Below are 15,990 nucleotides of genomic sequence, written 5' to 3' on the forward strand. Positions count from 1 at the left end.
TTAGAAAACTCACAGGTCAGTGGTGACAACAAGGACCGGTTCACCACTCATGACCGTGAGTAGAGGATTGCCTACTCAGGGAGAAATGAGAAACCACGATAATTGAGTAATAATGGCATAAAACAACAAAGTTTATTAGGTCAGTTAAAAAGGTATACAATAGTAATACAAAAATTGTATAATTACATATTAATATTAAGACAGTGAGTGACTATTGGATCAATGAGAGAGGAAAAGAAACTCCCATAACATCTTAAAGACCCCTAAAATATGTGTGTGCCATGGTACAATATATCCCAATGGGATCCACAAGGGGAAGAGTCAAGGGGAGGAGCAGGGAAAGGAGAGAAGAGTAAATGAAGGTAAATCATAAAGGTTGATACTATCTCGCCCTCTTGGTTATGATCTGATCCTCTCCTTTAGTTCTACCTTTATGATTTACCTTCATTTACTCTTCTCTCCTTTCCCTGCTCCTCCCCTTGACTCTTCCCCTTGTGGATCCCATTGGGATATATTGTACCATGGCACACACATATTTTAGGGGTCTTTAAGATGTTATGGGAGTTTCTTTTCCTCTCTCATTGATCCAATAGTCACTCACTGTCTTAATATTAATATGTAATTATACAATTTTTGTATTACTATTGTATACCTTTTTAACTGACCTAATAAACTTTGTTGTTTTATGCCATTATTACTCAATTATCGTGGTTTCTCAGACTTCTGAAATGTGACAGTGTGCAGTGCGCACACTGTCATCATTTCCCATTATTGTGAGACAAGATGGAACATGACTGCAAATATGCAAATCCCATGAATGTGGTCATATAACTGCTCACACCGGCAATACAGGAGAACAGCTGCCAGCATGCTGTCACGATTCAGAAGTCTGCAGTTGCTTAGAGTGACTGTAAACTTTTCTCTAGAACCTGGACAACACCTTTAACTTCTTTCCACTTTAATCAGTTTTGGCCTTTCTGATGCAGGTCTGACAGGTTGGCCCTTTAAGAGCCATACCTTTTTTTCCCCATCAACATAGCCATATGAGGGTTTGTTCTTGATAGGGGTGACTTTTTTTTATACAAAGTAATAAGTTTAGGGTGTAAATAATTAGTTAAAAAAATGTTTTTTTGAGAGTGGAAAAAAATTGCAATTCCACTTTTACTTTTTACTGCTTTTGCACTATAAAACCACTTTTTATAAACATCATTTGCTTTTGTGTTGCCTTATTCTGAGAGCCATATGTTTTTACTTTTTCCATTGAAGGAGCTTTGTGAAGACATTTTTTGCAGCACGAATAGTAGTAGTTTTCATTGGTACCATTTTGGGGTACATATAATATTTTGATCACTTTTTATTCAATTGCTTGTCTGTCACTATGGAGGCTATTGTTAGGTCTCTGGTCTTCAAAGAATCCCATTGGACCCCCCATGATTGCACAGTGCTGTGGTCATCATGTACAGTACCATGTCTTCCAAGGAGCTATGGTTGCAGACTGAGTTATCCCTGATCCAGACATTATAGCGGGAGCTGTCAATAACAACCAGACTCCTGCCCCCTCATTATAATGATGATGTACATGTAGAGCATTCTGTCCTCCCACTGATAGAATACAAGTATTTACTAAAATAGATATGTCAGGACTGCATACTGGTCCTACTTAAGTTATATATTTATTTTACTACTATAATATCTATACTTTCTTTTTTTTCTCAACCCAGATGGATTACAGAGCTCTAGTTCATGACAAAGATGAAGGTGCATTTGTAGATCTAAAGCTAATTCTGACTGATGTGAGGAACATCTACGTAAGTTTAGTCAACTATTACTCTCTCAATCTATGTTTTATATTATAGTATGATGGGGGAAGCAAAACATTGCAGGGTACCTTCTGAAGATAAAGGTCATCCATGAACATAAAAATATCTTATTAGAGAGTTTTTCTGATTATAGAAAGTAATGGCATATTGGTAGGACATGCAATCACTTTCTAAATCTAAATCCAGAAGAGGCTACAGTGCTGAGAGTACTGCTGTGCAAAGATCTGCTGCATGGTCCCTTTCTTTTCTATTGGGATGCAATGTTAAAGCAGTGCTATAACCACTTCTAATTCAAAGGGTTAGTCTTATCTTTATAAATTGGTATTGTCAAATAGTACTTGTAAATGCAAGCAATTTTGCAAATTACTGCTTAAAATTTTCAGGTGTACTGATATTGACACTTCTTTTGCTTATAGCTTGTTACCTTGTAGATCAACCACCGCTGCTAGACAGCAGAATATGCACCGTGCTTACAATTCCTTTACTATTAAGCTTGTTAGCCCTGTTTTGAAGCTAGCCATTTCCGCTAATCCTGGCCAGCTTCAGCGCAGTGCTTAGAAGCTAGACAATGAGTTGCAAAGAAAAGAAAATTTTTAATATCTCAAAAACAGCTTCAAATTTTACTAATCAGTAAATTGCAAAAGTTCTTGTTCTTGTTTTTTACGCATGCTATCAGTTTTTTAAATCAGATACATGTTTATTCATTTAGAAAAAATTAATGAAATACAACTTCAGTATAACAATTTTCCATTTTCTTATTAGCAAAAAAGAACCCCACCCTCAACCCCCTTTAACAGACAGCAATAATCCCTCATCATTATATAAGATATGATCCAATATCACACAAACCATCCTATAACCATTTCAATGCATTTCGAAGTGTATTCACCAGAATCTTCCCTTCAATAGCATTAATCACACTTTCCATGGTGCCCATAGGTTGTCGCTGAGTTTGGCATTTTTCCTTTTAAAATAAATTTTCTCCTCCATCCATACCACATAATCCACCTGCCTTATATATTCTTGTCTAGAGGGAGGTTCCATTCGCACCCAATACCTTGCTATTACCTTTCTAGCTGCATATAATAGTCTGGCAATTGCCAATTGTACATTATCATTCCCCACAAGTTCCTCCATATATCCCAACAGGTAAACTATTGGATTTCTAGGAATTATACAGTGATAACGCCCTTCAATTAGGGCAACTACTTCAGACCAATAGCTTGCAAGTTTTGGGCAACTCCACATAACGTCTAGTATATCGGCAGCTTCTAACCCACATCTCGGGCAATCCGAGGTCTCCCGTACTCCTATTCTGAACAAAAAATCAGGCGACCTATACGCTCTGTGAATAAGAAGTAGTTGGGACATTCTGGCAGGTTCACTCAGAGACAGCTTGGGGATATATTCTAATATGGATTCCCATTTGTCATCCTCAATGGTACCAACATCTGCTTCCCACTTTCCCTTAGCCAAAACAGGATAATTCAGTAGAAAGGTGTGAAGCAGATCTGCATACACCGTAGATATGACACCTGTTGTACATCCCCCCATACAAATATAATCAATAACGATATCCCTTTGAACAGATAGGTTCCTAATTTTCCCTTGCTTAATAAACGCATGTTTAACCTGTATATATTGATAGCTGTTTCTGTCTGATAAGTGAAATTCCTCTTTCAGTGTCTCTAGGTGTCACGCTGTCTCAGAATACTGGAGGTAGGGGGCCTAAGCTGACCCTAAGCTGGGGCCCTGACTAATCCCTCAACCTGGAGGTACTGTTAAAGGTACAGAGGTCCAGGCCGCCAGCGTAACCCCTACCTCCTGAGGATCCCTGCACCTAAGTAATCTAGTCCTGAGAAGGACCCCGATCACAACAAAAGGGGACAAGAAATAATATGCCCACACACAGTACTTAGACGAACGAGACAGTACAAGGGAAAAACCAAAACCACCTTGCATACAACAACTACACAACTACAACAGAGGGAACACCAACGGGAAAGGAGATAAATGATAAAGCGAGGAAGGGAAAATACACTCCAAGTACACTTATCTCAGAAACTCCAAACACCACGATCCGCTCTGTAAGTCTGAATGAAATGCTTTCACCGACACTTCCCAAACAGACCAGCAGGCATTTGAAGGAGTCTCACTACAGAAGTATTGATTGCAGCTGGGCGAGGCTGGACCTCGTCTAGCACAGAGAGAGAGAGAATTAACTCCCTCACTGCCGAAAAACACAAAGCACCAACAAGTCAGCTGCGAGAAGTCAGGCTGTGTACTCGTGACGATCTTCGTGGCGACACACCCGTGACACTAGGGTTTTGATGTTTTGATTGTCCATCAGTTGGTGTATATATATTGTATACCCTTTGCAAACCAGCCTCTCAGCTCTCTTATTTTGTAAAATTCACATAGGTTTTCATTATCCCAAATAGGAGTATACGTTGTCAGCCCCACTATGCCTCTAATCTTCTTCACCCTTGCCCACAATTTATGTACTAGGCCACAGGTCGGGTATGACTTGCCCATCCTCCCATAAAAGTCCCGTTTCTAGACCCATTACCAATGGACTCTTTTTAAGGTGAAGTTCCAGAACCGCCTGAATAGTCCCCTTCACTGCCCTCTGCGCCCACCCTCTAATATGCTGGGACTGTGCTGCCAAAAAATATACCCATGGGTTTGGTAGAGCGAGACCCCCCTCCTCCTTCGGCTTCCGGAGAGTCTCCAGCTTAATCCTAGGCTGCCCTCCACCCCAGACCAGATCTCTAAATATTGCATTAATGCGCTGGAACACTGGCTGAGGAATCCACACAGGGGAGTTATGTAAAACGTACAACAATTTGGGCATCAGCACCATTTTAAGAAGATTGGTGCGTCCCACCACCGAGAGGCTCCATGTAGATGCTTTATCCTTTAATTTCCCCAGTATCGGGTATACATTCAACTGAAGGTACTCCTTTACTGGTAATGTTATTGTAATTCCAAGATACTTAAATTCTCGTACCAACTTGAGTTGTGTACGCTCCACCTGTTCAACATCTAAACTATTCAGGGAGTCTATTTCCATAATATGAGATTTATCCCAGTTAATTTGTAACCCAGATAATAAACCAAATCTATTGATAATAGCTATTGCTCCATGCAATGACGTCTGAGAGTCCTGTAAAAATAATAAAATATCATCTGCGTACAACGCTATCTTCTCCTCCGCCACACCATACCGGAATCCCCTTACCATGTCTGACTGTCTCAGTACAGCAGCCAACGGCTCTATGGCCAGGACAAATAACAATGGGGAGAGGGGACAGCCCTGTCTAGTTCCTCTAGTCAAATCAAATTTATCTGACAGCTCCCCATTTACTCTCAATCTGGCCACCGGGCGTGTATATAATAATTTTATCCATGCCAAGAAAACCGGACCAATTCCCATCAACTGGAGAACACGCCAGAGATAACTCCACTCCACACTATCAAAGGCTTTCCGTGTGTCTAATGAGACCACCACTCTATGCCCAGCATTATCAGCAGCCAATTGCATATTAAGGAATAACTGCCTCAAATTAATGGCCGTCGATCTATCCGGCATAAATCCTGACTGATCCGGGTGTACAACACCAGAAACCACCTGGCTCAATCGGTTAGACATTACTTTAACTAGAATTTTAACATCAGCCGGTAGTAAGGATATGGGTCTATACGAATCTGGCTGTGTCCAGTCCTTATCTGCCTTGGGCAGAACCACGACCGTAGCCTCCCGCATTGACTCCGGTAATTCTCCCACCTCCAGAGCCGCCAAAAACACATCTTTTAATTTTGGCAATAGTACATCTCTAAGATATTTATAAAATTCTGTTGGTAAACCATCTGCACCTGGGGCTTTATTATTTGCCATTGAAGCCAAAGCTTCCTCCATTTTCTCTACCGTCAGGGGGCCTTCCAAGCTATCCCTAGCCTCCTCACTAAGCCTATATATCTGAGTACCCCTCAAAAATTGGTCTATATCATCTCACGTGTTCCTTAATTTAGAGTTATATAGGTCACTATAGAAGTCTCTATAATGGAAGGCCCGTGGGTCATAATATTTTGGAGAACAATTGCCCGTCTCTTACGGTCTGCCAAACCACGTATGTTCCAGCTTAACACCTTAACCATACCCGCCATTGTTTATCAGATTCAACTTCTGTGTATATGACCACATCATAAGATGTTCCCCATGCCGTCCGCCCCCCCCCCCACATCCAAACACCCCCCCCCATACCCCAAACCAAAACTCCTCTAACCGCCCCTATCTCCTCCAATCCACCTCCAAATTTGTCGTTCTGTTCTCTCTATCCGAGAGTGGGTGAATGAAATCGGCCTATTCCACCAACTATCTTCCCAAAGGTCTCTCCCGCCTTTAGAAAAACATATTATAAAAAACGTATATAAACTGTATGCACCACCAGTACGCCGCTCCAGTCCATGAGCAGACTTGTATCCTGCAACCGAAAAAGGATAGCAAAGGATAATTATAAACCACATTCACAAAGACACAATCTGCCTCTCTTCAACTGTCCTTGTGCTCTCGCACTCGTCTAGAATTCTTTTCAATCCAGTCCAATGCTTCTTCTGGAGATTGCAGAAAGTGTACTCTACCCAGTGCAACCAGTCTCAGCTTAGCCGGATACATCACAGAATACGCAAGTCCCATGTCTCTCAATTTTTTCTTTACATCTCTATAATTCATGAGCATTCTTTGCACTGTGGGTGAATAGTCTGAGTAGAACAAAATGTCTTGTCCATCAATTGTTAAATCCTTGATCTTCCTTGCCGTACGTAAGATAGTGTCTCTGTTCCTGTAATTTAAAAGCCTAGCCAACATGGCCCGGGGAGCTGCTCCTGGAGGCTGGGGTCTCAGTGGGACTCTGTGAGCTCGTTCTACAACAAAGACCTTTGACAGTTTATCAGTTCCAAATTTTTCCAGCAGCCAGTTCTCAATAAACTCTGTAGGGTTTGATCCCTCTGCTTTTTCCGGGACCCCACTATCCTGACATTGTTGCGTCGTGACCTGTTTTCCAAGTCATCATTTTTAGCAATAACATCTGTTAACTGCTTGTCCAGCTTTTTCTGAGCAGTTTGTAAAGATATTATAGTGTCCTCAGCTGTGCTCACTCTTTCCTCTACCTCTCCTGTGCGGATGTCAGCTTTCTGCGTGGCAGCTTTAATGTTAGTAATTTCTGCTTGTACACCTGTAACCTGCTTTGACAACTTTGTAAGCGCCTGTTTGCAATATGACACCACAGTGAACACATCTTTCAGAATGGGTTCCTCCACAACAGGGTCCGCAGCAGACTCCATATTTTTGTCCTGCACCACATCTCCAGAACCATCAGCCTCACAGTCTTCTTCACCCACAGTATTCTCCTGATCTTCCATACCATCTTCTGCCCCAGTCTCCTTTTCTAAAAGTCCTCTCAAGGCGTGCAGCAGCCAACATCCTCCTGGAGCACGCCGCATTTTCTCTGGCCGCCTCCTCCTGAGTCTCAGCGCCATCTTGGCCCCTGCTCCCTCTTCCAGGGCCGGGATCTCGCTGCCTGGTGCGGGTAATTTCTTCCTTCATGCTCGTCAGAATCGCTCCCCAGGGCGGCAGGAAAGCTTCTCACAGGATCCGGCGGTGTCTGAAGGGCTCAGCGGTACACCGGGTCGGCGCACACAGCGACGGTCGGCGGGAGAGCACCGGAACATGTCTTCCTCCATCTCTGGCTAGGCCACGCCCCACGCATGCTTTCAGTTAATATCTAAATATGAAAATGGGAACAACCCTTTAAGTACACTGGAGAGTTTTATCAAAATGGTGCAAGTAAAAAGTGGTGAAGTTGCCCAAAGAAGCAAGTCAAATTCCAGCTCCGATTTTTTTTTAGAGACTTTGGAAAACAAAAGAGCTGTAACTGATTAGTGAGGGAACTTTACCCTCTTGCTAAACTGACCTATTATCTTTTGATGCTATAGTACTGCAAAAGGGTTATCAGACATACCCATGTTCTGTGATATACACACGTGGTCAAAATTGTTGGTACCCCTCGTTTAATGAAAGAAAAACCTACAATGGTCACAGAAATAACTTGAATCTGACAAAAGTAATAATGAATTAAAAATCTATGAAAATGAACAAATGAAAGTCAGACATTGCTTTTCAACCCTGCTTCCACAGAATTAAAAAAAAATTAAACTCATGAAATAGGCCTGGACAGAAATGATGGTACCCCTGAAAATAATGTGACAAAAAGGATCAAGTTGTGTCCACTAATTAGCATTACAGGTGTCTATAATCTTGTAATCAGTCAGTGGGCCTGTATATAGAGCTACAGATACTCACTGTGCTGTTTGGTGACATGGTGTGTACCACACTCAACATGGACCAGAGGAAGCAAAAGAAAGAGTTGTCTCAGGAGATTAGAAAGAAAATTAGTCAAGCATGTTAAAGGTAAAGGTTATAAGACCATCTCCAAGCAGCTTGATGTTCCTGTGACTACAGTTGCGCATATTATTCAGAAATTTAAGATCCATGGGACTGTAGCCAACCTCCCTGGACGTGGCCACAGGAGGAAAATTGATGACAAATCAAAGAGATGGATAATATGAATGGTAACAAAAGAGCCCAGGAAAACTTCTAAAGAGATTAAAGGTGAACTTCAAGCTCAAGGAGCATCATTGTCAGATCGCACCATCTGTCGTTGTTTGATCCAAAGTGGACTTCATGGGAGACGACCAAGGAGAACACCATTGTTGAAAAAAAATCATAAAAAAGCCAGACTGGAATTTGCCAAACTACATGTTGACAAGCCACAAATCTTCTGGGAAAATGTCCTATGGACAGATGAGACAAAAATGGAAGTTTTTGGTAAGGCACATCAGCTCTATGTTCACAGACTGAAAAATGAAGCATATCAAGAAAAGAACACTGTCCCTACTGTGAAACATGGAGGAGGCTCTGTTATGTTCTGGGGCTGCTTTGCTGAATTTGGCACAGGGTGTCTTGAATCTGTGCAGGGTACATTGAAATCTCGAGACTATCAAGGGATTCTAGAGAGAAATGTGCTGCCCAGTGTCAGAAAGCTTGGTCTCGGTCGCAGGTCATGGGTCTTGCAACAGGATAATGACCCAAAACACACAGCTAAAAACACCGAAGAATGGCGAAGAGGAAGACATTGGACTATTCTCAGGAATCGTTTGATTGCAGTGATTGCCTCAAAAGGTTGTTCAACAAAATATTAAGTCAAGAGTACCATAATTTCTGTCCAGGTCTATTTCATGACTTTAATTTTATAAAAAAAATTCTGTGGAAGTTGGGTTGAAAAGCAATGTCTGACTTTCATTTGTTCATTTTCATAGATTTTTAATCTATTATTACTTTTGTCAGATTCAAGGTTTTTCAGTGACCATTGTGGGATTTTCTTTCACTAAACGAGGGGTACCAACAATTTTGATCACGTGTGTATTCCCATAAACATAGCCTACAAATATGGCATTAGCCAATGTAATGAATGTTTTGTAATACTATTTATTTAATTGATATATTATTTGCATTTTATTTCAGATTGAAATATTTGATATTATTCTGAAAAATTTTGAGAAACTTACCAATCCTAAAGGAGAAGATAAGAATACTATGTACTAACCTGGGCCGCTTAAGTGGTATCTGGTACTGAATCGACTCTCATCCATTTTTCTTCGGATCCTTGAAATTATGTTTCCCTCTTCACTAAATACAGTGCAATCAAAAGAATAAAATCAGAATCCTGTAGTAATGAGTTTGCCTCCATAGTGGCCTTTATAATTGATCAAACCCTGTAATAAAAAAAATTGTTCCCCACTGTAAACTTAAAGCACCATTCCAGTGTTTTTTTTCAGCGCTGGAGTGGCGCTTTAAATCTAAGCCCCCTGCCCCCCCGGTCATATACTCACCCTCTAGCGTCTTCACAGTTTTTTCGGTGCTGCTCCAGTCCTCCTGCGCCATCTTGTGAGCGCAGCCTCTGACTGGCCGGAAGTCAGAAGCTACGTCACAAGCTCTCAATACAAGTCTATGAGAGCCAGAATGGGGCCAGAACAGGGCCAATAATGGGGCCAGAAAGAGGCTGTTGTAGACTTGTATTGAGAAGTGGCCTCCGCGCAGCTCCATGTAACACTGAAGCTGCCGGCTGGTCACTTTTCACTGGAGCCGATGGGAACGGCGATGAAAACGGATGAAAACACTGGAAGGTGAGTAACAGGCAGGAGCAGGGGACTTACATATAAAGCACCACTCCAGCTGGGCAATAAAAAAAATGCTAGAGTGGTGCTTTAAATTTTAGCACATGTAAATACACCTCCAGAATCCTGTAGGAGTAATCACAAGGGAAAAGGAGAAGCTCAAAGAATGGCACAAACATAATTCAAACTATTCTGCATTAACATTAGGAACAAATAACAAACTAAAAGCCTGCCCTGTTTCTTGTCCTCAGATTAATTTCCCTCTTTTTTTTTATTTTTTTTTTAGAAAGGATTTATGGAAATTAAAGCTGTCACTGGATTTCACAATGCAAACTGCATACATTACTAAATAGATTTCTTAGACCTAATGTGCCTGGAGAATTTACATTAAAAATCCATCTCTGAATGGCTATATAATCCTGATATTATCGCTCACTCAGATGAGCGAAGTATTCTCTTCTGTATTTCAGATGAGACTTGCCCATTCAAGTCTATGGGTGCGCAAACAAAATCACATCCCAGATGGAACATTCATATTGGCATATGGGTTTTTTCAAATACATTTTCATTATTAACCTATTAAAATGTATTTGATCACGTACATTTAATAATGTTGATGTATAAATATCGATATCACGTTGACTTAAAATATAGAGCCATGAATGGCACATGGATTTTTATGGAAACAAAGGTTTCTGAATAAAAAATGGATGATTTTTCTTACGCTCGTCTGACTCCAGTCTTTAGGGCCCCTGCAGACAAGCGTATATTCTCATTTTCACCTGATTTTCATTTCTGTACCATATGTATGACCGTTCCATGTGACATCCGTGTGTAGTAAGTGTGACATCCGTGTGCGATCTGTTTTCATACATCTACACTAAAAAATGTTCATGATCAAATAGGTTCCTGGATTTTTAATAGAAATGTATTCGTAAAAATCGGATGTCACTCAGATGTTCCATGTGGGATCCGATTTTTTTTTTTTTTTTACACACTGTCAGGTATTCCACAGGATTGAGCAGGGATTCGCGAGCACACGGTCCCCACTACTCAGTACGTAGGTATCGGCAAGCGACCAGTGAGCGTCTGGCATCACACCTCCGGATTCCAACTCATGGAATATGTGTATAAGCCCCCCGTGTGGTCACTGTCAGCTTCACGATAGCTCAATTATTATTATTCTCTGCCACCACCGTCCAGATTTGAAATATAATATAGGCCTGGGCAGACGCCTGTGTTCTGGTAGCGTATATGGATTCAGGGGAGGGAACGATTACAGGACAAAAGAAACAGGACTATTCAATTTTATATTTAATCCAAAAGGCAGGCAGTGTTATGAAAAATATACAAGATTTTACAAATGGACATTTACAATACAGAATAGACAGTTACATAAAATAAACAGGATTAAAGAAGAAACTTACTATAAAGTTTGCAGGGACGAATCAGTATAGCTGGAGGAGGGGCTCCCTGATTTGATTTGAGCATTATTGAACGCGATCCGTTGCTTGTAGTGTCTATACCCCCCTGGCAAAGAATGCTCATTTATCCTCCGTGGACTCTTTTATGCCTAAGGAAAGATCTGCCCACACGCCCCCTGTGCTGACATCACGGGGCTGGACTCTAGCCTGCACATTTTATTTAAGATATCTGTTTTTTGGGATAACTTATCACTGGTTGATCCCAGAAGCCCAAAAGTGATACCATATTTTCTATTATGATTTTACGTTCATTTAGAGACCACACATGGCGTAGCTGCGATCCGTTATTCTGGTGCTCTTGCGATACAGCTGCCCGAAGGGGCTTACGGCTACAAAAAAAATAAGCATCTTGTTCCTTGGCTAACCCTGCCACTAAAAATATGGTACCCCTTATTATCAGAATTTTGAAACTTGAGCTATTCCATATTTCGTGTCTGTTCCGGGCGTCCTGGGACCCTCTATTAAATTCCCTTTTTCGTCCTGGGAAGCAAGCTTCAACAGCTACTTGTAATTTGATCGCAAGCATGTGTCTAATCATCCCCTGCTTCTGCCAGGGAGAAAGACCCTCGCATTTTAATTAGGCTGTAGCACTTCTTGGCTGGCATTTGTTTACAGGGCACTTCTCAGGCGTGTGTTAATTGCATATGGACATAGCTCTCAGCTCTCCTATTGTGACAAAGGGTGAATAAGGGAGGGATGAGAGGGGCTTCAGAGGGAGAAAGAATATTTTCAATATTTCTCAATATTTCCCTGACAGTCACCCATAGACTTGAATGGTTCATTCTGATCCGAGACTAGGAAGAAAGTAGTGCTGGCTGTGATTCTTATCTCCCAGGCAGTCGGACCAAGAAAAAAATCGTTCATCTGAACAGCCCTATTGAATAACATGAGTCAGTGTGCTGTCCGATCAAAATTGAGACAGCACACTTCCAATTTATATACTCATCTGCGTGAGCCCTAAAATGAGCAATGAGCTGCTCACCATTATTGGCACTCCTTCATGTTTTTCATAGGCTGTAAAATATCTTCAGAAATAAATGGAAATGTAACAAAGTTATATCCTCAGGATTTTTAAATTAGTGGTCCCAAGTAATACAACAATAAGACATTGTTTATCAACTTCCATGTTGAAATTTCAAAGAAGAAACAGAATAAACAGCATGTGCTGCAATAAAGGCACCCCTAATTAATACTTGGTTGAACAGCCTTTGGCATTGCTGAGAGCCTCCAATCGTTTCTTGTAGTCATCTATAAGCTTCTTGCACTTCTCAGCTGGAATTTTCTCCCACTCTTCCTTTACAGTTTACTCAAGCTCTTGAATGTTTGCGTTGTTCTTTTTGCCAATTGGAGATTTCAGCTCACCCCAAAGATTTTCAATCGGATTGAGGTCAGGACTCATTGCTGGCCATTTTAAAACAGTCCATTTTTTCTTTTTCAACCATTCCTGTGTACTTTTGGATGTGTGCTTTGGGTCATTGTCTTGCTGGAGGACCCATGACCTTCGACTCAAACCAAGTTTTATTACACTGGGTGGGACAATTTTCTCCAAAATCTCTTGATCATTCTCTGATTTCATGATTCCTGTGATACGGTCAAGGCCTCCAGTACCAGACGCAGCAAAGCAACTCAACAGCATTATGGATTCTCCACCATGCTTAACTGTTGGTAAGGTGATCTTTTCCTTATTAAGTTCATTGCGCTGTCTGTAAACAAACTGTTGCTTTGTATTGCCAAAAAGCTCTATTTTTGTTTCATCTGTCCACAGAACCTTTTCCCAGAAGGATTGTGGTTTGTCAAGGTACTCTTTGGCAAACATCAGTCATTCCTTTTTATGTCTTTTCTTCAGCAATGGTTTCTTTCTTGGCCTTTGCCCATAAAGCTCTGCTTGGTTTAGTGTGTGGCGTATGGTACTTGTTGAAACCATGAACCCAGACTGTTCCAGGTTGGCCTTCAGGTCTTTGAATGTTTGACGTGCTGTTTTATCCACCATTTGCACCAACCTTCGAAGACCTCTCTTGTCAATTATCCTCTTTTCCCCACGTCCAGGGAGGTTCTTGACGGTTCCATGCTTGGCAGACTTCTTAATAACACTGCGCACTGTTGAAACTGGGATACCAAGGTCTTTGGAGATGGCCTAATACCCTTTGGAAGTCTTGTGTTTGCTAATAATGGCAGTTCTGATGTCCTTAGACAGCTTCTTTGTCTTCACCATTGTGACAAAAGACCAGGGCATACCAAGTGGCTTTTTAAAACACTTAAGTCATCATTCATTGGCACCGACTGCCACAATCTACTATGCGCTACTGAATCAAGCATTACTATTCTCTTTTTGGATGCTCCACTATCTGGCCTCCTGATGAACCGATGGGTCGGGGAAACGCGTCGCGGCAGTCCCCAGATTTATGAGATAAGTTCTATTATTACACATGGACTAATCTATTTATGTGTTACATTAGTGCAGTAACTACAATGTACTAGAATAGGCAGTCACCTATTTCTGTGTTTAGCGCACCATCAAAGGGCGGAACAGGGCAAGGTAGGGACAGCCGCCGAGAAACGGGGGCGCCAAAATCGTTGTTATAGGGTGCCAAATCCCATGCTAGGCAGGAATTTATCAGGCTTTTACCAGGGCCAGTTAAGTACATGGTACACTGATGCTACATAGGAAATATGGGATATAAATATGGGATATAATATATTACATCCACCGCCGGCGTGCGGTACATGGAGTGAAGGACCACCAGGTACTAACATTTGATGTAGAGTACATGGCTGATGCTAATGGTAGGTTAGGTCATTCACAGTTTTTACACAGGGATTAGTCATTCGCATGTATTGTTCATCCATTTCCAACATTATGTGCATTGTTGCCCCTTGATTATTTACCGTATATACTATATCATTTTGATAGGGCCACTCTGTACTTACTCCCATATGCAGTTTTCTGCTTAGGAGTGGATGTAATATATTATATCCCATATTTCCTATGTAGCATCAGTGTACCATGATATAATTATGTTCAAATGTCTCTATGTCTATATTTTATATTAAGACAGTATATATATATTTTGTATAAATCCGTGTATGCACTTCTTTTCTCTAGTGCCACCAAGAACTTATTTTTTTCAATAAAGGTGTTTTAGTCTGACTCAATGTTCAGCTGAAATTTTATTATTATTTTTTGTGTATCATGACCTGGATGTTCGGTTTGTTTTGCTTGGGGTTATGATTAGTTTTCCGAATGGTCATTTCATAGTCCGGCACATATGTATGTCATACAATGCACCTTACGGCGGTAATATGAATCACTAAGTATATGGACATACATTACATGTGTATTCTAGAAATTATTCTAATTAATCGAATCCTGTAGGGACGTTGGTTTTTTACTATTGGTTTTTGTCCGGTCACGTTCAAGTGACGGAAATAGATCTTCTCTATCACACAAGGGTTTTTTCGTGTTTTTAATATTGCTTAATAAAATTTAGTTTTAGAGGATTTATGTTTACACTCTACATGAGCACTGACAATTAATCACAGGAGAATCTCTTTTGTGATTTACCACAGGTGAGTCAAAATGTGTTTCCATACTAACTGTAAAGGATGCCAATACCAGTGACACAACAAGCTTTAGGCTTTTCTATTTTCCCTTCCATTGCTTTTGGCTTTAAATTATTGTTTATTATTTGCTCTTTTGTATTTAACACAAGGGCTCTATACAAAACACTGTTTCACTTGATTCATTTTTTTCAAGAGATATTCCACATTATGTACATTATGGACTGTTTGAGTCCAGCTAAAGAGTGAGAGAGCTCATGAGCCCAAGGGCCCGATTTATCAAGACTGGCGTTGTTCACATTGGTGTTGATGAGGAAATGTGTTGGAGTTAGACTCTCCTGATTCATGAAAATACCTCTTCATGAATCAGGAATACCAGACGAGTGATGTACACCTCTGTGTGCTCCTTTCCACAAATCCCACTCCAGCCCCTATTGGAGTAAGATTTCTGGCTTAGTGAATGTAACACAGGTACTTTAGATGCAGAGACACAGAAACACAGAGCAGCCATTACAGGGTTAATAAACAAGGGGGATTTACTGTAACAGGGTCAATCTCCACGCAGGGAGTAACAGGGAAAATATGGGGAAATATGGGGACAACAAGGGGAGTAGCAGGTAACAGACTATAAACGACAATTCACAGTTTGGCTAGATGTAGCAGAGTCGACACGGTTATAATCGTCAGTTTTACACTTAGCTGACTCTTGTTCCCAACAAGGCTGATGCCGGTGTTTTCTTCTGGCTTCCCCGCCTAAACAATGCTCCGTCTTCTGACGGCAGCGGGCGGTCTCCGGTTTGACCCGCTGAGCCCCTAGTCCATAACACTGCACATCACTTGCTCGGCTCCACGTCTTCTGATGGCAGCAGGCGGTCTCCGGTTTGACCCGCTGA

At 41.2% G+C, this 15,990-nt stretch overlaps 1 protein-coding gene across 1 annotated transcript in view; it reads left to right on the forward strand.

Annotated features, from left to right (window-relative positions):
• Positions 1-9,616, forward strand: part of PSME2 (proteasome activator subunit 2) — a 40,406-nt gene extending 30,790 nt beyond the window's left edge. The window contains exons 10-11 of the mRNA XM_073671040.1: positions 1,722-1,808; positions 9,403-9,616. Of these exons, the coding sequence (XP_073527141.1) occupies positions 1,722-1,808; positions 9,403-9,483 (168 nt within the window). The 3' untranslated portion in view covers positions 9,484-9,616. The remainder of the gene's footprint in view (positions 1-1,721; positions 1,809-9,402) is intronic.
• Positions 9,617-15,990: the final 6,374 nt, after the last annotated feature.

The sequence above is a fragment of the Phyllobates terribilis genome, unplaced genomic scaffold (genome assembly GCF_046119375.1).
Source record: "Phyllobates terribilis strain yellow unplaced genomic scaffold, ASM4611937v1 Scaffold_1__5_contigs__length_1240528914, whole genome shotgun sequence".
Lineage (NCBI taxonomy): Eukaryota > Metazoa > Chordata > Amphibia > Anura > Dendrobatidae > Phyllobates > Phyllobates terribilis.